General features: G+C 44.4%; 1 protein-coding gene across 1 annotated transcript in view; it reads right to left on the reverse strand.

Moving 5' to 3' along the window:
- ARHGAP42 (Rho GTPase activating protein 42) overlaps nucleotides 1–24,756 on the reverse strand; it is a 168,458-nt gene that overhangs the window by 80,051 nt on the left and 63,651 nt on the right. The window contains exons 3-4 of the mRNA XM_083736395.1: nucleotides 20,549–20,610; nucleotides 3,340–3,411 (exon numbers count right to left, since the gene is read on the reverse strand). Coding sequence (XP_083592521.1) covers nucleotides 3,340–3,411; nucleotides 20,549–20,610 — 134 coding nt within the window. The remainder of the gene's footprint in view (nucleotides 1–3,339; nucleotides 3,412–20,548; nucleotides 20,611–24,756) is intronic.

The raw sequence follows: 24,756 nt of genomic DNA on the forward strand, positions 1-24,756 counted from the left end.
TGATCTCAACAACATTACCAGCTGGGGACCAGCAAAACCACATTGACCAAATAAGGAAAGTGACTTCGTGCCTGAAATCCTTTCCCACTTAGCTCACTCTGTGTTTTTCTGTCATTTGTGCAATAAATGATAGGGGTCACCCTCCCCCACTTTCCCCTCACAGCTCGAATGGAATAAACCGCCTAGCGACCCGTATAATGTATAGCTGGGCTTGTGTAATCTTGGGGTGTGAGTAGGAGGTAGAGGAGAGAGAGAGAATTATATTTCCAGAGACCAATCCTACACAGAATCATAGTTGAAAGAGATTCCCCAGGGGTCCAGCCCCCTGCAATGCAGGAATCTCAGCTAAAGCATCCATGACAGATGGCCATCCAACCTCTGCTTAAAAACCTCCAAGGAAGGAAAGTCCACAACTTCCTGAGGGAGACCATTCCACTGTCAAAACAGCTCCTACTGTCAGGAAGATCTCAGAATCTCCTCTCTCGTAAGTTGAAGCCATTGGTGCGAGTCTTGCCCTCCAGAGAAGAAGAAGAAGAAGAAGAGTTTGGATTTGATATCCCGCCTTTCACTCCCCTTCAGGAGTCTCAAAGCGGCTAACAACCTCCTTTCCCTTCCTCCCCCACAACAAACACTCTGTGAGGTGAGTGGGGCTGAGAGACTTCAGAGAAGTGTGACTGGCCCAAGGTCACCCAGCAGCTGCATGTGGAGGAGCGGAGACACGAACCCGGTTCCCCAGATTATGTGACTGCCGCTCTTAACCACTACACCACACTGGCTCTCAGGAGAGAACAAGCTTGTTCCATCTTCCATGTAACAGCCCTTGAAATATCTGAAGATGGCTATCATAGCTCCTCTCACTCTCCTCTTTTCCATGTAAAACATACCCAACACCCTCAACTGTCCTGTCCCTCATAAGGCTTGGTTTCCAGGCCCTTGATCATTTTGGTTGCCCTCCTCTGCACACGTTCCAGCTTGCCAATATCCTTCTTAAATTGTGGCGCCCAGAACTAGACCCAATATTCCAGGTGTGGTCTGATCAGGGCAGGATAGAATGGTAATAGGGACACTGTAGTTCTGCTGATGCAGCCTAGAATAGCATTAGCTCCTTTTGTTGCTGCAACACACAGTTGACTCATATTAAGCTTCTGGTCTACTAAGACCTCAATATCCTTTTCATGCATCTTATGAGTAAGCCAGGTGCCCCCCATCATATAGGCTTGTAACAATCCGAAGCTATTTAAACTTGCTCCATGACATTTTCATTCCACAGGACAGTTACATAACCAACACAGTAAAAGGTTCTTATTTTCTGCAAATGAAGTTCTTCCTGAAATCCTTTAGCTCCTCTGTATTAAGACTTCCAAAAATGTCAGAAATTGTTTTATTTTACTGTCCCTGTGTGTGTTTATTGAAATTAATATTTCTAAGTTGATGTTTTTAAACATCCTTCCCAAAATAGCAGAGCAACTATAGGTAAAGGTAAAGGTAAAGGTACCCCTGCCCGTACGGGCCAGTCTTGACAGACTCTGGGGTTGTGCGCCCATCTCACTTAAGAGGCCAGGGGCCAGCGCCATCCGGAGACACTTCCGGGTCACGTGGCCAGCGTGACAAAGCTGCATCTGGCGAGCCAGAGCCGCACACGGAAACGCCGTTTACCTTCCCGCTGGTAAGCGGTCCCTATTTATCTACTTGCACCCGGAGGTGCTTTCGAACTGCTAGGTTGGCAGGCGCTGGGACCGAGCAGCGGGAGCGCACCCCGCCGCAGGGATTCGAACCGCCGACCTTTCGATCGGCAAGTCCTAGGCGCTGAGGCTTTAACCCACAGCGCCACCTGCGTCCCCGAGCAACTATAGAGTATCTATTAAATATTATGGGGTGAGGATTCTAAGAATGGAAAGCTGGAGAGAGCCGTGGGGCTATGAAAATCCTGGGAACGCAAGCTGTTTATATCGCTGAAAAGGTTTCGTAACTTGGAGGGTTTCCTCCTCCGTTTTGGAAACCACATCAGAACCGTTCACCCAAACACTGCTGACTTCCCATGAACTTCAGCATCACTCAAACAGCATTTTAAACAATAATTTAATGCCGGCCTATGCTTCTGTCAAAATGCCGTATTCATTCACAGCTGCTTTGCAAACCTCTCACCTCCAATGAACATGTCACTTTTATTTTACAGCAAAAAGGGCATCTCTGTGGTGTGGAGAGATGTATAACCTGCCCCATAACTCAGGGAGGGGCAGATGCAGACATCCCCCCCCCCCTTTGAACACACTGGAATAATCCAGGGTTCCCCAAACTTGGCTCTCCAGCTGCTTTTGGACTACAGTTCCCATCATCCCTGACCACTGGTCCTGCTAGCTAGCGATGATGGGAGTTGTAGTCCAAAAATAGCTGGAAGCTCAAGTGTGGAAAACTCCGGCGCAATCTAATACACAATAACAGGCGGCTTCCAATGCTTGTTCACATTCAGAGACGTACTGCAGAGATTTATAATATTCATAGTAGTTGGGTCCAGGCTATCATATCATGACTTAATAAACCAAGCAGTGTATGTCCACATGCAGCCACTTCGCTCTCCATAAGCAGAGATACACGTTCAGGAAGTCACAGTCCGCTTTAAAACACGGCTTCATGTCCTGGCGAATCTTCTGGCGAACCAGAATCTGATCGGCAAGTCCTAGGCTCTGTGGTTTAACCCACAGCGCCACCCGCGTCCCAAATTAATAACATAATACAGCATTAAACATTAAAAACTTCCCTAAACAGGGCTGCCTGTCTGTTAAAAGTAGGACAGTTGCTTATTTCCTTGACATCTGATGGGAGGGCGTTTCACAGGGCAGGTGCCACTACCAAGAAGGCCCTTTGCCTGGTTAGAAGTGGCTGCCTGCAGATGAAAAATCATAGTTCATATCTAGAGAAGGTATCTTACATCAAGATATCTCAGAACAATGGGCATTAATTAAAGACTGTTGCTGATTCCTTTACTTCGCTGATTTCCCCCTGAAACACCAAGTGGGAACATAACATCATAATTTATTTATTTTTTGATGAGGGTGTCCTTGTGTGGACGCTGGGGAAAAACTTGCATATATGAGCAGCACCAAGTCCACCATAAACTGTGTTCCCAGTGATGAGTATTCATGGCTTCATCATGCAGTACAGTTTAGCTGTGGGGCTGATTAATTTGTTTTGAAATACTTATATCCTGTTTTATAGTCCCGAGAGGCTCTGAAAGCAGCTTACAAGTGATGTTTACAGCAAAAAAAAAATCACATTCAGTCTAGTAGCAGGGACAGAAACCACAAAATGAAGCAGTGACAATATTCAGAAACAACTTACTTTTGCTGCACCTATTTGTTCCTTGCGAAATTTCTCCAGTGGGGCTATTAAAACATCATTAGCATTCTGGATCTGAAATACATGTGAAAAAATATGCATCAGTTTGGAATACGACATTTTTAGCCAACTATAATTCCGATTCACTAACTTCTCAGATGAGAAGTGGCAAAATTCCTGAAATAATTCATAGAATTGGAAAGGACCTTGAGGATCATCTAGTCCAACCCACAACAATGCAGAAATCTATTGTCCAGTGTGGGGTTCGAACCCAGAACCCTGAGATTAAGAATCTTACACTCTACTAACTGAACTATTCCACTGACTATTGAGTCAGCTATTTCTGAAGAGCAAGCTGTATATGAAGACACCGGCTAAATTATGATTAAGTCTGTAACCTTCCACAGGCTTATTAGAGCGTAAGGCTGGATTTAGACACATCAAAGAAGCATTTCAGTTAAACGCGTTGCAAACTTTGTATGACAAATCGGGCTAGCAAAAACGGAACTCCACAGCGCCATCTGGTGTCACAGTGTCAGAATGCATAAACAACGCATATAAAGCACTTTTTCTTTGCCAATGTAGCTGAGTCCTAAGACTCAATGGATTCAGCTGGATTGATTTCTGAATAAATAAACATTAAGTATCCCGGGAACCTCTGCTTTCTTTGTTCTCACCTTTAAATGTTAAAGGACTAGAACCTTTGCTTTATGACGCATAAAGCAAGATACTAGCCCTCATGGCACCAAAATAGGCTTTGCTAATATGTGGATAAACAACCATCTCTTAACCTTTTGGCATATATATATATATATATATATATATATAGTTGGTAACAACCACTCACAGCTGAAAGTATATCTGACTAAATCAGCATGACAAATCAGTCTACTGGAAATCGACGGACTTAAGTTACCATATTTACACAAATCTAATACATCATCAAATCTATGAGCACCCTAGTTTTCTTGACGAAATTTGGCTAAAAAAGGTGTGCATTACATTCGAGCAAATACGGTAGTTGTGTCTATTTATTTCATTGGCTCTTCTCTAAGTATGACTTAGATGGAAGCACAAGAAGATAAAAGTTTTTACTTGGGGCCTCAAAGACAGAAGAGTAGGTTGTGGAAAAAATGTATTTCCATACAGCATCCACGCTGAAAAGGCCCTAACCTTGGTTTAAACTCTGAAGCAAGCCACAAATGAAGAATTTGGGGAAAAGATTGTTCTTTACTCCTTCCCATGTTTAACACTAGTAGAATCTCACCAACACACATATAATTAACACAAGTTGCAAAATCAAGCTTCTCCTGATATTGATTTTGGTTTAGCTTGGTGCAGAATATATATATATATATATATATATATATGCGCATAAAGTATACCCAGATGCCTGTTTAAAATATATTGCACTGCATATTCACTAAGAACTTGTTTTATAAAAAAAATATGATTTCTGGCCAACTGCTATGATTGTTCCCACTATATTTATTACTAGCAATCTCTCTAGATAGGAAATCTAAATAGACATTCCATCTGTCCCCAAAATTCCCCATTTGTGAGATTGAAGCTGGGTTCATTGTAGTTGTAGTTGTTTGGTTTAAAGCATATAAATATTTAAAGAGAAGAAGCATCATTATACTTAAGACTCCCAGAACTGCAGTTGTTTTAGAGTAATTAAGTTTTAGTGTTTGAGCAGTGATGTATTTCAATGCTAATTGTGGGATACAAGGGCAAGACGACTGTCTGGAGCAAAGTTTAATACAGCTATTCTCCCCGCCTCACCCACAAATAATTTGAATTCGGTGGGTAATTTTTATCTGTTATAATCGCCTTCTACTTAACATACCAAATGAACTGTTGGAGATATTTTGATAGCTGGTGCTTAAAGCTGTCGGTTGAACTGGGGGGAAAGAGGCTAACATGTCAGTCATTACTCTTAAAATCAATTACCATCAGAGTACCTTGTCCATATGGAACAAGAACGACACACACAAACACCGTCAATGAGACCTCTCTGCAATAGGTTTCACGGCCATGCTTTACAACTTACTTGTAACACTCAGTATTATATAGCAAAAGCAAACCCTGAAAAGATAAACTACAAATTAGGGATGGGGAGGAATCTGTTCTCGTTTTTGCACTGGGCGAACCCAATGTGATGCTTCCAAACTTGCTTGCGGACTGGAAGACAACTCTCCGATTACGCCCTTCTACGGATTGCAATTCATGGCACGCAAAAAACATACAAAACTATAAATTTCACTTACAGATAGGTAGCTGTGTTGGTCTGCCATAGTCAAAACAAAAAAAATTCCTTCCAGTAGCATCTTAAAGACCAACTAAGTCAGTTCTTGGTATGAGCTTTCGTGTGCATGCACACTTCTTCAGATAAATTTCACATAAGGGATAAAGTACAAAATGCATAGTTTGTGGGGGAATGCATTGAAAAGCATGTATTTTATGTAAAGAAGTACATGCAAACACATGTCCAATTTAAATGTGAGCTTATTTGTGCATCCTTTTCCAAAAATACGTGCAAAAGGTGAACCAATAATCAAGCACCAGATAGGCAGCGTGGTCTAACCCTACTATAATTCCTTGAAGAGCTCTTGGGAACTATTTTCAGCCACGCTATTCCTCCTCATCAGTAATGTGCAAAAACTTCCCTACTACAGCCACAGGGATTTCCAGCTTACCAGAAAGTTAACATTGCATATTCAGGGCATTTCTCTGCACAAGTAGATATGTAATTTTCCCAAAGCAGGATTTTCTAAGTGAGTAAGTTTGGATTCTCAAATGGCAACACGTCAGTCCCTCCTCAAAGCGCTGACTGGTCTGTTGTTTCACCATCTGCCAGAGTCTTACTCAGAAAACCAGACTATAAAAACACCCTAATAACTAATTGTGAAGCAATTCTCTCTCTCGCTGTTCTCTGTTGCTTCGTCCCGCTCCCCAAACACATGCAAATCCAGGATCGATATTTAGAAACTTGTTGGTTTATTCAAACCATGTACTGGTACTTTGGAAACAGCAACTTCTGTGGAGATCAATTGTATCCTTACTGATAATTTAAACATAGACATTGTGGCACAGCCGACTTTTTACCACAAAATTACAACACCTAATGAAGACAGCAGAGAAATCTGTGCTCCACTAGATTTAAAGGCCCAAGATAAAGCCGCAAAATCAAAATGTGCTCGATATCGTGGAATACCATTAAAGGTTGGGCAGAAGAATAGGACTAACTTTGGCAGGTGCCTAAAATCATGCCAAGCACACAAACAAAAATAAAACTATACCAACAAAAAAAAATGTGGCCAAGTTAGATAGAGTTCAATAATTTGGGTAGTGCCATGGGAAAGGTCCTTTCTCCAATTGCTACTTGCCCAAAGGTAAGGTCACCCGAAGAATTTGTATGATGTACGGTGGTACCTTGGTTTTCGAGCATCTCAGAAGCCAATGTTTTGGTTTTTGAACACCAAAAACCCAGAAGTAAATGCTTTTTGGAAGCTGAATCATTTCCGCTGTGTTTTTCTCAATTTTCTCAACTGAAATTGCTGACCGCTCTTTGCACCTTGGTTGTCAAACGTTTCGGAAGTCGAATTGACAACCGAGGTACCACTGCCAAGGAGGTTCATGGGGTTTCAGGCATGGTTGACTTGGGTTTAGTATGCCTTCCATTCCTCTTCTATACCAAAGGGTGTGTGTGGATTACTCAAAAGCTGCAATAAAAGCTCTCTACTACACCACAGAAATGAATGAGTACACAAATGAATGCTGTGTTTCCCGTAGAACACAGATTTAAAATGACAGAGATTATTAAATTTGATACCCTAGAAAAATAAGTTGGCACGTTCTGGTACCTCCATCAAGATCTGGAACTCAGCAAACACAAGAGATCCCAAAATGCTAATGTCACAAGAGGAGGTTTTGGTTTATGAGGTCATCTTAACAAGGAAAAACACACAAGCATTCCCAGGCACCCAGGCGCTGGCTCTCAAAAATTACTAAGAAAAGCCTGTAATAAGTACCTTATGTTGCTGGTCACTGATTCCCCACCCCACTCCCAGCCTTTCCACAAGCGGTAGAAGCCAAATCTTCATGCAGTGCGTACGTCAGGAATTCATAGAAAAGGGGAACTGTGGTCACAATTGTTTCTCCTTGTGAGGTCGACGTGCAAGGTGAACAAACACATGTAATTGCGTTTTTATTTTTTATTTTTTTAGAAATGTTAACAGCCTGACGTAAACAAAATACAAACACGGGTTGGGTTTTCTTTTTCAGCAAGTCAATAGAAGCAGAATAGCATCATAGGGAAGTGTTTCAGGATATAATGGTTGACTAGATAAATAGAAGGGGAAGAAATGGAGGCAGCGAGAGATTTTACTTTCTTGGGTTCCATGATCACTGCAGATGGTGACAGCAGCCACAAAATTAAAAGACGCCTGCTTCTTGGGAGAAAAGCAATGAGAAACCTAGACAGCATCTTATAAACCAGAGACATCACCTTGCCAACAAAGGTCCATATAGTTAAAGCTATGGTTTCCCCAGTAGTGATGTATGAAAGTGAGGGCTGGACCATAAAGAAGGCTGATTGCTGAAGAATTGATGCTTTTGAATTATGGTGCTGGAGGAGACTCTTGAGAGTCCCATGGACTGCAAGAAGATTAAACCTATCCATTCTTAAGGAAATCAGCCCTGAGTGCTCACTGGAAGGACAGATCCTGAAGCTGAGGCTCCAATACTTTGGCCACCTCATGAGAAGAGAAGACTCCCTGGAAAAGACCCTGATGTTGGGAAAGATGGAGGGCACAAGGAGAATCGTACGACACAATCGTACGTGTAGAGAATATAAAGGAGCGGACTGAGTACGCATCCCTGTGGTGTTCCTGTGTTAGTCTTAAGCATATTAGAGGTATAAGGGCCCAACCGAACCCTCTAGGGGCGGTCTGACAAAAAGTCCAATATCCACCCACAAAGTGATAATGGATAATAATTATTATTATTAGAAGGGGGCGACAGAGGACAAGATGGTTGGATAGTGTTCTCGAAGCTACCAGCATGAGTTTGACCAAACTGTGGGAGGCAGTGGAAGACAGAAGTGCCTGGCGTGGTCTGGTCCATGGGGTCATGAAGAGTAGGACACGACTAAACGACTAAACAACAACAACAACCGATACTATCAGGGGTGTATGGGGTGTTAAGGGAAGAGGAGTGCCTCTTGTAGGGGACATGTCATGCTTCTTCTGGGCTAGGATGCCTACCTTGCAGGGCCTTGCAGGATATCTCTGAGAGAAGGAAAGGCTAAGGAGCAAACCCTACAGAAATCCACAGGGTAGTCCCTAAGGTGGTTGGATAGTGCCTTGTATGCCTCCTTCCAGTAATTCCTACAGCCAGGCTGGTGCCAAACGTATTGCTCTGTTTTCCTTTGGACCACATCAGCGAGGTCGAGCGATGGGTCTTGTTATTTGGGCAGCCCAGGACCTCCAAACACACTGCCTACGCTTGCGCCCCAGGGAGGTCACTTTGGTGCTGCTAATGCAACCATCTGATTTCACCCCTGGAAGGGCACTCCATTGATGGATGCCCACAATATATGATCATATGTTAGAACGGATTGGAGACTGTGGTCCACTTCACCTTGCCTTTAGGTACCATGGCCATAGCTACATTATCTTGGTCCGGGTAAGGCAACAATGTCTTCCCACTGATTTTTGTAAATTGCTCTGAGAGCTCTTTTACCTAACACATAGAATATAAATGCTTTAATGAGATATTACAGATGCAACAGCAACGCCACCCCCAATTTCTAGGCTCAGTTAAAAAAAAGTCAATGGTTGCATGCAATGCTAAACCAAGGGTGTGATTGTTATTCAGCCTAAGGGCTGAATAACTGGTCCAGACTCTGTAGAAGACATCCGATGATTCAAATTTCATGCCAGGAGGAAGGACAGACTTATCTCCCAACTGTAGCACTATATTTCCACAGCATTAAGATCAGGACAAAGCTCTGCTTGAAGACAGGCTAAGAGAGAAATGATTTTGTATTCATGGCCCCTCTACATTGAGCAGCACTGACCCACAAAAAATGCTGTTTGGGGGGTTAAGGAGAAAGAACAGAAAGAATCCAAGCGTAACTATTGTGCTGGAAGAAAGTAATTGAAAGTTGTATTTTAAAATATCATTTTCATGAATGAACATGTCCAGGCACACAGCCAAAATCAACGTAGCTGTTTGTAATGGTACCATGCCTGGGAGCCCTTAGAACTTAAGAGACTACTGTGCAGTCCTCAATTCAGGAGAGTCAGAACACAGATTCACACTACGCACGCCATAAAAACATCCTGAGAAAAGGGGCACAATTATTTTTAAATGTACAGTGGTACATACGCTTCAGGTTACATACGCTTCAGGTTACAGACTCCGCTAACCCAGAAATATTACCTCAGGTTAAGAACTTTGCTTCAGGATGAGAACAGAAATTGTGCAGCGGCGGCACAGCGGTAGCAGGAGGCCCCATTAGCTAAAGTGGTACCTCAGGTTAAGAATAGTTTCAGGTTAAGAACAGACCTCCAGAATGAATTAAGTACTTAACCCGAGGTACCACTGTAATACGAATGGGTGGCCAAGCAGTTGCTTAAAGACCGCATCTGGCTCCTAAATGATTTTTTTCCTGGCCCCAAACAACCCTAAATTTTGTGCACAGATTCACTCATAGCAGGGGAAGAAGAAAATTGGTGTTATATATATATAGTTTTACACACACTTTTTAAAGGGAATACAGGAGTCCCACACTAACATTATAGCACTTTAGAATTTTGCATGTGGTGGCCTGGCTCTGGCATTGTGATGCCAAATCTCTCACGACTGGGGGGGGGGGGGGTAAGTCTGTGCTTCCTGGAGACTTGAAAGGAACCCTCAAACTCAAGAGTCATCCTTGCATTAAGAGAAAAAGACATTTATAGTCAAGTGATGGGCTCATTCTAACACCTCATGATATTTTTCATACAATTTAAGTAGACGGACAGGTGACACCCCCCCAACAAAAATGGCCCTCTTTCAAAAGGAGCAAGATTCCAACCCTCCTGAGCAAATCAGGAGTGAGCACAGAGGTTTGCAGCGGGGAGGCAAATTTCCACTGCACAAGCAGAAATCCTTGTGATAGTGGATCCATTTAGCAGGATACCTGCAGTTTCTTAATCATGAATTAGAAATCCTCAATTGGAGTCTCACCTTTGTATGCATATGCTGGGCGACCTTAGGTGAGCTGTTTACTATTGTTACACTTATTAGTTGCTTTTTTACAAAAGGTAAACTCAAAGTGACTTCCTTTAATTAAAGCCAGCATAAAACAAAGCAAAATAAAAGCTAAAAAAACATTCATGTATATACAATATGGTCTAACACATCCTACGCACTAAAAGGAGGCCGCACTATCTAAAACTCTCCAAGTCAAAGGCCAAAATCCTGGCTGAAAAGAAACGGTTTTGCCTGGCACTAAAAGTAGGCAATGATGGTACCAGGAAGGCCTCCCTTAGGAGAGTGTTCCATAAGTGGGGAGCCACCACTAAAAAGGCCTGTTCTCTGGCTGCCGTCCACCACACCTCCCTCAGAGAGGGCACATGGAGAAGGAAGTCTGGGTTGGTTGAGCTTCAGCTGTGACATACCTTCCAGAATCTAAGAATATTAAAGGCATTCCTGGTGGACCAGTCTACATGAACTATTTAGTTCAGCAACAGAAAGTTGTCTATGGTAAACCGCTTTGGGGAATTGTTGCTGTTGTCACAATCAAGCAGTGTATAAATTTTATGAAATAAAGAAAAATAAATAAACCCAAAAGCAACAGTCCTCTCCCACTATTTCCCCCTATTCAGGCATGGCCAAACTTGGCCCTCCAGATGTTTTGGGACTACAATTCCCATCATCCCTGACCACTGGTCCTGTTAGCTAGAGATAGAACCATAGAATCATAGAATCATAGAGTTGGAAGAGACCACAAGGGTCATCGAGTCCAACCCCCTGCCAAGCAGGAAACACCATCAGAGCACTCCTGACATATGGTTGTCAAGCCTCTGCTTAAAGACCTCCAAAGAAGGAGACTCCACCACACTCCTTGGCAGCAAATTCCACTGTCGAACAGCTCTTACTGTCAGGAAGTTCTTCCTAATGTTTAGGTGGGATCTTCTTTCTTGTAGTTTGGATCCATTGCTCCGTGTCTGCTTCTCTGGAGCAGCAGAAAACAACCTTTCTCCCTCCTCTATGTGACATCCTTTTATATATTTGAACATGGCTATCATATCACCCCTTAACCTCCTCTTCTCCAGGCTAAATGGAGTGACGGGAGTTGTAGATGACGGGAGTTGTAGTCCCAAAACATCTGGAGGGCCAAATTTAGCCATGCCTGCCCTATGTATTCAGAAGCATGCTGTCTCTGATCCTGTAGGTAGTATGCAACCATCATGACTAGTAGCCATTATTGCATAAGCCAGGTTTCCTCAAACTCAGCCCTCCAGATGTTTTGAGACTACAATTCCCATCATCCCTGACCACTGGTCCCGCTAGCTAGGGATCATGGGAGTTGTAGGCCAAAAACATCTGAGGGGCCGAGTTTGAGGAAGCCCGGATAAGCTAAATTACATGAGCACTTGAAAGCACAACATGAGTGCTGAGCATCACCAACGTCTTACATTTTGGGGGAAATTAAGTGCCTTGTTCCCGACAGGGTGTGACATGCTCATCGTTTCAGAAGACAGCATCAAGGGAAAGGACAAGAAAGTGATTGCTTTCATAAATGAGAAAAGGCAAGTGGCTTTGCCGTTTGAAATCCCATGCTACAATCAGTTTGCACTTTGGCTGAACCCAGCCTGGTAATATTATCTATCCCATTCCCACAGAGGATGTGTTGAGAGAGAGAGAGAGAGAGAGAGAGAGAGAGAGAGAGAGAGAGCGCACCAAGCTGTGTAGTGCAACTTTTAAAAAAATAATAATTTCATGGCAGTTTTGAAAGCTATGCAAGTTGTGTTGTGTTCTGCCACCTCAGCAAAAGGTTTTATTAAGTGAAGTGGAAATAGTAAAACCCTGAAGGGCATTATGCCCTACAATCAATATTATTTGCGTGTTCAGACCCAGACCCCCCCCCCCAAAAAAAAAATTCACACATGACTTAAATTTTGGTTTTGGTTTTTGGCAGAATTTAGGCCATAACTTGATTGATTACAGAAAGTGACTGGTTGCATAGGCTCTGATTGGACTAGCTCCCTGCCATGCAGGTAGCACTGACCCAGGGCACCAGCGTAGGTCAGCCAAGGGTGAACACCTGGATAAGCGGAAAGCCGGGCACGGGCTAACTCTGCCACCCCTGGACTCAGGCACGGGCACAATCCCCTCTCAGGGGTTGACCAAACCATCGAGTCCCTGGATTCCTTTAACGGAATACCCTTCACATAGGAATGGTGAGAGTGTTCTCCCATCCCTATCACCTGAACCAGAGCCTATCCGCAACCTTACAAGTTGTGACGATTTGCTATGTGGCAGGAGAAACCCAAATGGCAACAGCCAGTCAGCGAAGTGGGGAAAATTCCTGCCGTGCCCCTGTCCCAACAACAGACACACGACGGCATAGCAAGGTCAAGCGCAAAGCCCTAAAAGTAGGGAGAGGTGGGCAGGTGTTCCAAATGCATGCACCAAAAGAGGAAGCTCTGGGTCATGTGCATGGGCATAAATAGATCCCTCGAACCGTTTGGACTGCGTCCCATTGGCCAGATTGCACCCAGCTTCGAGGAACCTACCAATCAGGTGTTGTGGCTGGCCAATTGTACCCACCCACAACACAGGGTGTCGGTTTTCCAGGTCTCACCACAATACATGCCCTCTTTAAGTGAGGACCTGATTTGCAATATCTTTGCCGGCAGAGGGTTGTGAGGGGTTCCACGCAGCAAAAGGAAAGCACACATTTCAGACTGAAGATCAAAGTTTCCCGGCTGGTTGCGTTCTGTTGTGCTCTCTTTGTAACAGGTTGGATTAAATCATAGCATCTCAGTGGTCAGAAACAAAGGAGACAGAGAGGGCTTTTTAAAACCTACACGGGAGTTGGCAAAAATACAAGAGATCTACATCAAAAGCTTCTTGAGTGATAGGGCTGAAAATCAAGGTAATGCCGACAGAGGAAAAACAGAAAACAAATGGTGGAAGGGCACAGCAACACTACACAATCTGTGTTAATTTAAATCTGGGGCCTTTCACAACCTCAAGAATATGTTACACCTCACAAGGGAGTATTTGAGGTGTTCAAATTCGTATAGTGGTTAGTACTCTGCATTGTGGCCACAGCAACCTCGGTTCGAATCCAAGTCATGGCAAAAGTTTTATAGGTGGCGCTGTGAGTTAAACCACAGAGTCTAGGACTTGCCGATCAGAAGGTCAGCGGTTTGAATCCCCGTGACGGGGTGAGCTCCCGTTGCTCGGTCCCTGCTCCTGCCAACCTAGCAGTTTGAAAGCACGTCAAAATGCAAGTAGATAAACGGGAAGGTAAACGGCATTTCCGTGCGCTGCTCTGGTTTGCCAGAAGCGGCTTAGTCATGCTGGCCACCTGACCCGGAAGCTGTAGGCCGGCTCCCTCGGCCAGTAAAGCGAGATGAGCGCCGCAACCCCAGAGTCGGCCACGACTGGACCTAATGGTCAGGGGTCCCTTTACCTAAAGAAACAAGGGTTTGAATGGGACCCTGCCTGGCTCAACATTCCAGGTGTTCCCCACTACTGCATTTGCCTCCAGCTATGCTAGCCATAAGGAGGCCCAAGTTATTAATTGCTGTGTAGGGAAAAAGGCAGTGGAAGTAGCTGGCACTTCAGATGCCCTGGCAGAACATTTATTTTATATATTAAATTTGTATACGACACTTCATCCAGAGATCTCAGGGCTGTTCACAACATAAAAAATATAGTATATAAAAACACAAAATACATGATAAAAAAACAAAGAGGGGGACACAAACAAATAACTCCCCCTCCTACAAACACGCTTAAAAGGGGCGTAAGATGTCAATCAGCCCAAGGCCTGCTCGAAGAGGAACGTTTTTGCTTGGTGCATAATGAAGGTGCCAGCCGAACTTCTCTGGGGAAAGCATTCCACAGACAGGGAGCCACTGCAGAGAAGGCCCCGTTCTCGTGTTGCCAACCTCCGGTCCTCTTGTGGAGGAGGCACACTTTCCTTCCTGATTTGCCCCATTTACATGCCTGTGAAAACCACATACTCTCTTGATGTACACAAAGGGAAGAGAGAGTGAAGCTTGTTTTGCTAGAAAGCTCCTCCCGGTTGTTCATTTGCTCTGAATTGGACGCAGAAACCTCCCGAGTCTGGAAACCAAAGCACAGCACCACTACGTGTGACCAACCCACCAAGTTCCCATGATCTGTGCATTTTCTGGCTCCAATAATATTCATCCTGAAACGGAACTCGCAGTTCAGCCTGGAATGGAATGTTTCGTGTCACTGTTAAAAAACAGTGGTTAAAAATAAAAGCTTCTTAGACGGGAACGGGTTTTGGAGCAATTTGCTCTCGGAGAAAGAGCAGCCAAACACTTAAGTGTATCGTATGACGCTAGCATACCTGGTTCACTTTCTACCATGACCCCAGGATAAGCCAGTCAATTCAAGCACCAGGGAGAAGAGAAGAGCTCCCCAAAGGTTGCCTCATACAAAGCCTATTCTTGTTCCCATCGAGTCAACAGCAGCTCTGATCTGGATTTCAATCTCTTGGATTAAGAACACATGAAATTGGCTATCAGATCTCTTTAGCCTGCTGCTAATCATGAAACGCAATAAACAAAGGCAGCATGGACCTCATAGAACGTGGCAACACAGATGTTCTCTAAATTCCACCCAACCCAACTAGAAAGGGGATGGGGGTCAGTTCACTGCTCAACATAACATGCCACTATTTGGCTATATTATCCAGAGCTCCATGAAATCAGTCATCACCTTCATATAGGGAAGGTCCATTGTTCTGCAGGAGACCATCTTCTTTCCATGCCGAAGGTCCCAGGGTCAATTCCTGGCATCTCCTGGTAGGACTGGGTATGTCTGCAAGGATGTGCTTTCCTACTTAACTGGGGTCCATCGTGGATGCTTCCAAACAGGCATTTACTGTGATGAGATGGATATTCTTCATGCATGCAGGGTTTCCTTCTTTCTTTTTTTGTAGTGTCCTCATAGAATTGTAGAGTTGGAAGGGCCCCTAAGGGCCATCTCGTCCAACCCCCTGCAATGGCATCAAAAAGCCAGGCTGTATTCTCTACCCACCCACCCACCTACTGTATCCTTACCTATTAAATCTAGACTTGCCCTTTCCATGAAAAATCCTTTTTTTTTTTTAAGGTAGCACCTTACTGCCAACAACTCAATGGATAGAGCCTATGGCTTGCCGATCAGAAGGTCGGTGGTTCGAATCCCTGCGACGGGATGAGCTCCCGTTGCTTGGTCCCAGCTCCTGCCAACCTAGCAGTTCGAAAGCACAAAGTACAAGTAGATAAATAGGTACCGCTCCAGCAGGAAGGTAAATGGCATTTCCTTGCGCTGCTCTGGTTCACCAGAAGCGGCTTAGCCATGTTGGCCACATGACCCAGAAGCTGTATGCTGGCTCCCTCGGCCAATAAAGCGAGATGAGCGCCACAACCCCAGAGTCGGTCACGACTGGACCTAATGGTCAGGGGTCCCTTTACCTTTACCTTTATATGCTGAAAGGAACAGGGACCTGCTGTAATGTCTGCATATGTGCTGTTTTGATGTTCTAATGCAGGCTTCCTCAACCTTGGCCCTCCAAAAGTTTTGAGACTACAATTCCCATCATCCCTGACCACTGGTCCTGCTAGCTAGGGATCATGGGAGTTGTAGGCCAAAAACATCTGGAGGGCTGAGATTGAGGAAGTCTGTTCTAATGCTCACTACATACTGGGCAGAGCAGGAGATATGGCACACCTAGCATCCAATCCCATCTATGGCACCTGGTTTCGAATTGAAACCATGCTCAATTTTAATTTGCACTTTTCTGCACAACCTATATTTTTTTTGTATTGTTCGGAAACTGCTCAGGGTGTCATTGCAAACAGTAGACTAAAAATCCCGGAAATAAAACAAAACAGTCCCACAGTGATGCCTGGGCAGTTCAGGCTTTTCCACTAGAAAGCCTTGCTCCAGGTGCAGTAAGGAAGGAAAGGAAAGAAGGAAATTTCTCTATTGCAGCCTGGCAAGGACACTATCTTTGCAAATGTGTACAGTGTACAGCCACTGCCCGCTCGTCGCCACCAATAGCCTACAAGCCCACTTGCCGTAGCCGCCAATCGACTGCCCACCTCACCACAGCCGCCAATCACCTGCCCAATTGCTGCAGCCAATTGCCAGCAGGCCATGCCGCAGCCACCAATCACCCGTCCAATCTTCTGTTTCCTGCTGCCATTAATTGCACGTCCCCTCTCTGCATTCACTATCTGTGTATAAGACGACACCAAATTTTTGCCTTTTTTTAAAAAAGCAAAAAGCATTGTCTTATACAGTGGTACCTCGGAGGTCCGTTCTTAACCTGAAACTGTGCTTAACCTGAAGCACCACTTTAGTTAATGGGGCTTCCTGCTGCTGCCGCACCACCAGAGCACAATTTCTGTTCTCATCCTGAAGCAAAGTTCTTAACCCGAGGTACTATTTCTGGGTTAGTGGAGTCTGTAACCTGAAGCGTATGTAAGTGTACCACTGTACATGGAAAAATAATGAAGGGAGGAATACGGGCTTGCCACAAAATGTATGAACTACTGACTTCTGTCATAAGTCAGAGTGAGGCAGAGATGGAGAGAAGAGAAGAAAACCTCTGGACAACAAGCTTGGCCATGGCAAAGAAACTGGGGTTCATTTTCCTGCCTGCCTCTGCTCTGCTGCCCTGCTAGCTGCTTCCCAAATCGGTGTCTGTTTGTTTTTAATTTAAAATGTTTATAACCCACCTTTCTGCGGAATTATGGCAAGAGTAGTTTGAAGAGGATGCTAAGAAGTCTTCCCTCCCCACCAACATTTAAGAGTTCTCTAGAGAAAGAGAATGACTATTAAACAATCTTGATTCTATCTATCTATATATATGTAGATATGTCCCCAAGGGCTTATTCTGGCCTTCCCCACCTCCATCTTAATGCTTTTCATCTTCCTTGAGCTTCAGATAAATGGAAGGCTGATGGGAGAAAAAAGGAAGAACTATTTATAAGCTGCTCTCCAAGATAAATTACTTTGTGCGTCTTCAAGAAGAGCCTTGGAATCTATACAGAGGACCACCAGACCAAGCAGGGGAACAGGATCATCAGATAGGCAGGGACACAGCAGCACCAGAAAACGTGTTGCCCTAAAAAGAAGGAAAACGAAACTCTACAGATAGTGAAGAAAAGTGAAGTGTGGCAGCTCCAGCTCTATTACTCTTCTGTAAGTAAGAACAACAGTGTTTTGTGTAGCTCTCAGTTTCAGAAATATAAAAAGATACATGGTTCTCTCTTCTCCTACTCTGCAGTGTTCTAGACAAAAACTCCTGGGCACCCGAGTTTGTTTTTAAAGCCATTTTTCATTGGCTAGTAAAAAGCGGACTGTGAGGTATTCTTTATTTCTGGCTGTGAATGACTACGATGGGAGCATTACCGAGGCATCTCCATCTATCACAAGTGCTCTCCTGAATGCGCACAAAAATTACTCATCTAAATCTAATGCTACAATAGCAGTCCGCTCTGCCAGCAAAAACATCCATCCACTTTTCCAAGAGAGCATTAAGGTGGCTCGCATGGCAATGCTTCACGCAAGACACCAACTCTTATACACAAATTAGAGGCACCCAGCATGCCCCTGTACTTGTATATGAAAGCTGAAAAACAAACCCTAATATATCCAAGGATGGTACCATAATCTGCTGTCTACAGCTATTTAGCAAGCCCCCAAACCACATGGCGCAGTCCTTTGCCGTTTCAGACAGAAGGAAGGGAGGGAGCCGCATGTTTGAAGGCTTCCCAGTTTTTAAAACGAGGCCTATCTGAACATGCAGCGAATTTGAAAACAACTTGGATCCAATTTTACCAACCTGCTGCTCTCCAGATCTTTTGTCCCATTAGCCGCAGGAACAGATATTGGGAGAACCACAGTTTTTAAGTCAAATGACTGCTTGCATGGCGTTGAAGAATTGTAAGGTAAAGGTAAAGGGACCCCTGACTATCAGGTCCATTCGTGGCCGACTCTGGGGTTGCGGCGCTCATCTCGCTGTATTGGCTGAGGGAGCTGGCGTACAGCTTCCAGGTAATGAGGCCAGCATGACTAAGCCACTTCTGGCAAACCAGAACAGCACACAGAAACACCGTTTACCTTCCCGCCGGAGCGGTACCTATTTATCTACTTGCACTTTGAAGTGCTTTCGAACTGCTAGGTTGGCAGGAGCTGGGACAGAGCAATGGGAGCTGACCCCGTCGCAGGGATTCAAACCACTGACCTTCTGATCGGCAAGCCCTTGGCTCTGTGGTTTAACCCACAGTGCCACCCGCGTCCCTGAAGAATTGTATCCAGACCTAAAGTCATTGTACATCTCTGACACGTACAACAGAGAACCAGCGTGGTACAGTTGTTAGGGTGTCAGGCTACAGAGATGCGAGTTCCAACTCTCACAAAGCTTACCAGGTAACTTTTGGACTTGCAGTCCAACCTGCCTCACAGGCTTGAAGCATAAAAAGGTAGGCGAATTGTGAAAATACATCCTGGATTTCGCAGGAGAATGCTGGGCTGACAGTGATCACCATCGCAAGAAGCGTGGTTTGCATTTTTCCTGCCCTGCAAGCTAACAAGCATCCTTGACAAAGAAGTTGGGGGTGGGTGGAGAGGACGATCTGAACTTTTGCTTTGGTGTTCCGATGGCTTTATATTGGAGATAAGACTTTTTATTATATTTTCTTCATACAAGTCAAAGTTAAAATGTGCTCTCACTTAAAAGGTCACTGCAAGCACCTCACTAAGGTTAATAGATTCCCCATTTAAAATTTCACGTTTCAATGCCATTACCGTAAAAGGAAAACTATGAGCTGAAAGAATGCTGGATATTTAAGGAGTCTGATAGTTCACTATATATGTATATAGCTTGCAGACTTTAATGTTCTTCCTGGACTTTGAAAATAATTACTCCCTTGTTTGAAAGCTTTCCTGTTAAACTTTAGCTTGTAATAGACTTCAGAAGCAACAGAGGAATGGTGACCAGCGCCTGCCAGGTTTTAGTACTATAGAATCATGGTGATGTGGGCTGCTTGAACAAAAGAAACCTTTATCACACAACTAGTTATGATGCCTAGGGACATGGGTGGCGCTGTAGTCTAAACCACTGAGCCTCTTGAGCTTGCAAATCAGAAGGTTGGCGGTTCGAATCCCCGCAATGCAGTGAGCTCCCGCTGCTCTGTCCCAGCTCCTGCCAACCTAGCAGTTCGAAAGCATTTCAGTGCAAGTACCGCTGTGGCGGGAAGGTAAACAGCATTTCCGTGCAGTCTGGTTTCCCTCACAGTGTTCTGTTGTGCCAGAAGCGGTTTAGTCATGCTGGCCGCATGACCCGGAAAGCTGTCTGTGGAAAACGCCAGCTCCCTCGGCCTGAAAGCGAGATGAGCGCCACAACTACACAGTTGCCTTTGACTAGACTTAACCGTCTAGGGGTCCTTTACCTTTACCTTTTACCTATGATGCATACATGGCAGGGTAGCAACTGGAGGCCCTTGGGATATTAATGAAGTGGCCGCATCTGTTGTAAGCAAGTTCTCTTCAGTTCAATATTTTATTTAGTGCCTTTTTAACCGTGCCTATCCCTGAGGAAGCGAGTGATGTTCTGTCCAGGCTCAAACCAAACCTAGGCCTGCTTGCTTTTGCAAGTTTGTTGTGTCACAAACCATGTCCTAAATAGCAGCTCAACAACCATCTCCTGTATGCATCTGGGATGAACAGACCACACTTTGGCATTCAAGGGCACCCACTATGGTAGAAGGCATGCTAAGGTCAACGTTGCAAAATGTGCAGAACTCCCAATAATGCATTCATCTGGGGTTTGTCAGGAAGCAGTGAAAACAACAACAACAACAACAACCCAGATTCTTGTGTGCTGAGATTTCCATAAAGATGAATGAAAAACAGGAGCTTTTCCAGGAGAGGAAAAACACTGAAGGCGCAGACTTACCAGGCGTCTCCTCTCCTCTTCTACCGCAATCAATAACCGGGCAAACTCCTTCAGTGACTGGGCTATGAGAGAAGAGGGCAGGGGTTGGAAACAACAAGGCAGAATGAATTAATTTTATATTGCAAAGTCATGGCTGGTCTTCATGCAAGGAGTAAGTGGTGCTTATGAATTCTTCAGGTTCACCCTTGAGGTAGGGGAACGGCAGCACTGAAACTGGATTAGATTTGTCACGCAGGACTATCCTCAAGATCCCTTTCTTAATCTACAGTGCAAGGCCCCGACCTCTCCAGAGGGAACGAATCCATCACAAATGGAAGCCTCCGGGAAGAGCCCCAGAAATCAAAAGTCAAATGCTCAACATTTCGAAAACCTGTTTCGGGAGGATAAGATTGTCCTCCATACAGTGTGAGGAGACGTTCCTTCGAAATGGTCTACATGTTAAGTCTTGCCCTGGGAATGCCATAAAAAAGCACAAACAAAAAAAGCCACAGTTTCCCTGTAGGGAGAATTCAAATTTTAAGCCTACATTTCTTCTGGTGTGAAAGGCAGGCATTCTTGGTCCTTGCCTGCATGGTTTAGAGCAGGCTACTTGTTACAGCAGCCTTGGCCAACCTAGTATGCTCCAGATGGTTTTTTTTTAACAGAATCATAGACTGTAGGGTTTGAAGGGACCCTGAGGATCATCTAGTCCAACCCTCTGCAATGCAGGAACAGGCAGCTGTCCCATACAGGGGTCAAACCTCCAACCTTGCCATTATCATTGCCATGCTCTAAGCAACTGAGCACGACAGAAGCTCTGCAAATTAGATCTCCTCCTTGTTGCAGATTAGGATATTTTTGATTAAAGAGAGGAGACAGAATATACAGTGGTACCTCAGGTTAAGTACTTAATTCATTCCGGAGGTCCGTTCTTAACCTGAAACTGTTCTTAACCTGAAGCACCACTTTAGCTAATGGGGCCTCCTGCTGCCACGCCGCTGGAGCACAATTTCTGTTCTCATCCTGAAGCAAAGTTCTTAACCTGAATCATTATTTCTGGGTTAGCGGAGTCTGTAACCTGAAGTGTATGTAACCTGAAGCGTATGTAACCTGAGGTACCACTGTAAATCGGGAGAAGATGCATTTTGAAAGGTTGGTTCAAATGACCATGCTCTAAGCAACTGAGCTATCCAGCTCCCATCAACCCCGGCTAACATGCTCATTGCTGGGGCTGATGGGAGTTGTTGTCCCAAACATAAGGAGGACACCAGGTTGATAACGGCTACAGTACAGAATATCTGCCATCCATACAGTGGTAGGGAGGTGAACAACTCCCTAGGTACCATTTTCAGCATTCTTCCTATATGTAACTCAAGTGATAGGTGCACCAGCAAAAATGGTACCAAGCGAGAGAAGGCTCCCTGCCAAATGCTCCTGCCTGAATTTATTTGATTACTGCAAAGAAATAGCATCTAAGGAGAACGAGGCGGTTTCCGTCTCCTCGGCGGATATATTCTGGCCAAGAAAATATCATTTATATTCATTCTCTGAAGTGCGCAATCATCTGTTTTTCTAATCAAGAGGTGCTCTCTTCTGAGCACTGGAGGATAAGGCCACATTCCATTCAGTGGTAGGCTGGCAACCCGCAGGAGTCGAGCACAAAGGATGGAAAACAACACACAAAACAGAATGACACATAAACCCAAGGTTGATTAAGTATCTCGATTAAGCACTTTGCCTTGCTATTGTTGTTTCAAGAGCCTGTTGTTAGTTTGAGAGTGCCTAAAATCTACTAGGCACCCTAGCGAAACAGAAACAGAGGGCAATTCCAGCCCATTGGCGCACAACATAAATTAGACAAAATAAGACACTGCAGGAAAATTAGGGGGGTCGGGATAGGAATGGCATGTCCGTTTCCTGGGTCAATTAAAGTAGAAATACAAACAGCAGACTGTCAGGGGAAAAAGAGGTTTCATGGGAAATTAAAAGAAAAAAGAAAGCGTAAGAGCGAAATGAACAAGCGTAAAAACAGCAAGCAATGAAAAAGCTGGACCTCCAGATATTTCTGAACCACAACTCCCTCATCCCTGACCAATGGCCATGCTTGCTATGGCTGATGGGAGTTGTAGTTCTGCAACATCTGCCCTACCTTTTATTATATGACCAAGTATGTGCAATCAGTATAATTATATTCTTACCCTGCTTATCTTGTCCGAAATCTTGGGAGACCTTCTGTCAGCAGGCTATATTAAATCAGATGGACCAATTAGCTGACTTCTCTACGTAGAACCGAGATGGCTCAATTGGTAGAGCATGAGACTCTTCATTTCTGGGTCGTGGGTTTGAGCCCCACGTTGGGCAAAAGATTCCTGCATTCCTGGACTACATGACCCTTGTAGTCCCTTCCAACTCTACAATTCTGTCATTCTATAAAGCAGCTTAATAAGCTCCTAACTTGCAAATCCATGGGATTGCAGCATGAGTGGCTTTTCCTTAATGTCACACTACAAGAAGAGAAAGAACCAAAAAGAAATCTGCCTCTTATCCCATAACAGATATACTGTACTTTTCGGTGTATAAGATGAGATTTTTAAAAATAAAAATAAAGGTTTAAAATTGGGGGTTGTCTTATATACGGATAGTGCATGGGGGGACAGCCGCAAGCAGAAGATTGTCAGCGGCAATTGGGCAGGTGATTTTCGGCTGCTTGCAGCAAACGACTGGTGTCTTTGGCCATGCGTGCGATTGTCAGTGGCTGTCAGGCGGGTGAGTGATTGTCGGCAATCCACCCCCCCCCCAAGAAAGCTCAACAACTCTGGCCAATTTCCCCCCATTTCCTTAATTAGGAGTCCCCCAAAATAGGGGGCGTGTTATACACGGAGGCGTGTTATACCCAGAAAAGTACGGTAATCCTGCAGCATAATAAGGAACTGGAACAACACCCCTGTTAGGAAAGGTTGGGATGTTTGGGAGGAGGAGAAAGGAAATTTAAGAGAAGTGGAGAAATAGAGAGACCGCTCCCTTCTCTTCTTAATACAAGTATCTGGGGTCAGATGAAGCTCAGTGGTGGGTCCAGCAACAGGACGTAAAACTAGTTATGGAATTTGCTGGAAGATACACTGGTGGCAACTACCTGATGCTGCTTTAAAGGTGGGGTTAGACCATTTCAGGGACGCGGGTGGCGTCATAGCAGGGACCCGAGGTACCACTGTACAAAGGAGGGCAGGTCTCCTGTGTTTTTGTAATTATACAGTGGTACCTCAGGTTAAGTTCTTAATTCATTCCAGAGGTCCATTCTTAACCTGAAACTGTTCTTAACCTGAAGCACCATTTTAGCTAATGGGGCCTCCCGCTGCCGCCACACCGCCGGAGCACGATTTCTGTTCTCATTCTGAAGCAAAGTTCTTAACCTGAAGCACTATTTCTGGGAGCAGAGTCTGTAACCTGAAGCGTATGTAACCTGAAGCATATGTAACCCGAGGTACATCTGTACAGAAGAGGGAATTTTTGAAAGTGCACCTTGTTCTGCATGGATGAGACCATGAGACTTCAAAAAGTATTTTGCATCTGCTATAAATAAAGGGACTCTGTCAACGTTCCTACCTGACCCCCATTTATCTCTGCCTTTTATGCTATTTCGGAAGAAAGTCAAGCACATGAAAAAGGGAGATTGTGGTGGTGTGATCCAGCTGAGGTCAAGGCACATTAGGAGTCTTGACCCACCAGTTGAAGAACCATGATTCAAGTCCTCTTGATATTTAAAAAATCCATCCACTCTGGTATGGAAAGGGTCAAGGGAACAAAGGCAGGTTTTATCAGGAAATTAAACATTACAGGAGCTCAACATATTTCTGGGAAGCCTCTTTGGGAACAACATTTAATTTCCGAATAAAATATGGAACAAATGCTATGATGTGGGAGTCTGATGAACACAACAAGGGGAAAAAATGGGGGTAAATGAAAACAAGATAAAATGGTAAGTCAGAAAACAGAAACGGGGAGGAAAGGTTTCTGAAATTTATGCAGTAAATATTTGGACAGGTTGGCTTTTTTTGCTTTCCAAAACGGGGGTGGAGGAATGAGAGAGAGAGAGAGAGAGACAGACAGACAGACAGACCGACCGACTGAACGAACTTGCATGAACTTCTACATTGTGTTGCAACACTGGTGATTTAGAAAACAGCTCCTCTTATACTTTGCAAGCATAACCACTAATTCTTTACCAGCAA

The sequence above is a fragment of the Podarcis gaigeae genome (assembly GCF_964106915.1).
Source record: "Podarcis gaigeae genome assembly, chromosome: 4".
Taxonomy (NCBI): Eukaryota; Metazoa; Chordata; class Lepidosauria; order Squamata; family Lacertidae; genus Podarcis; species Podarcis gaigeae.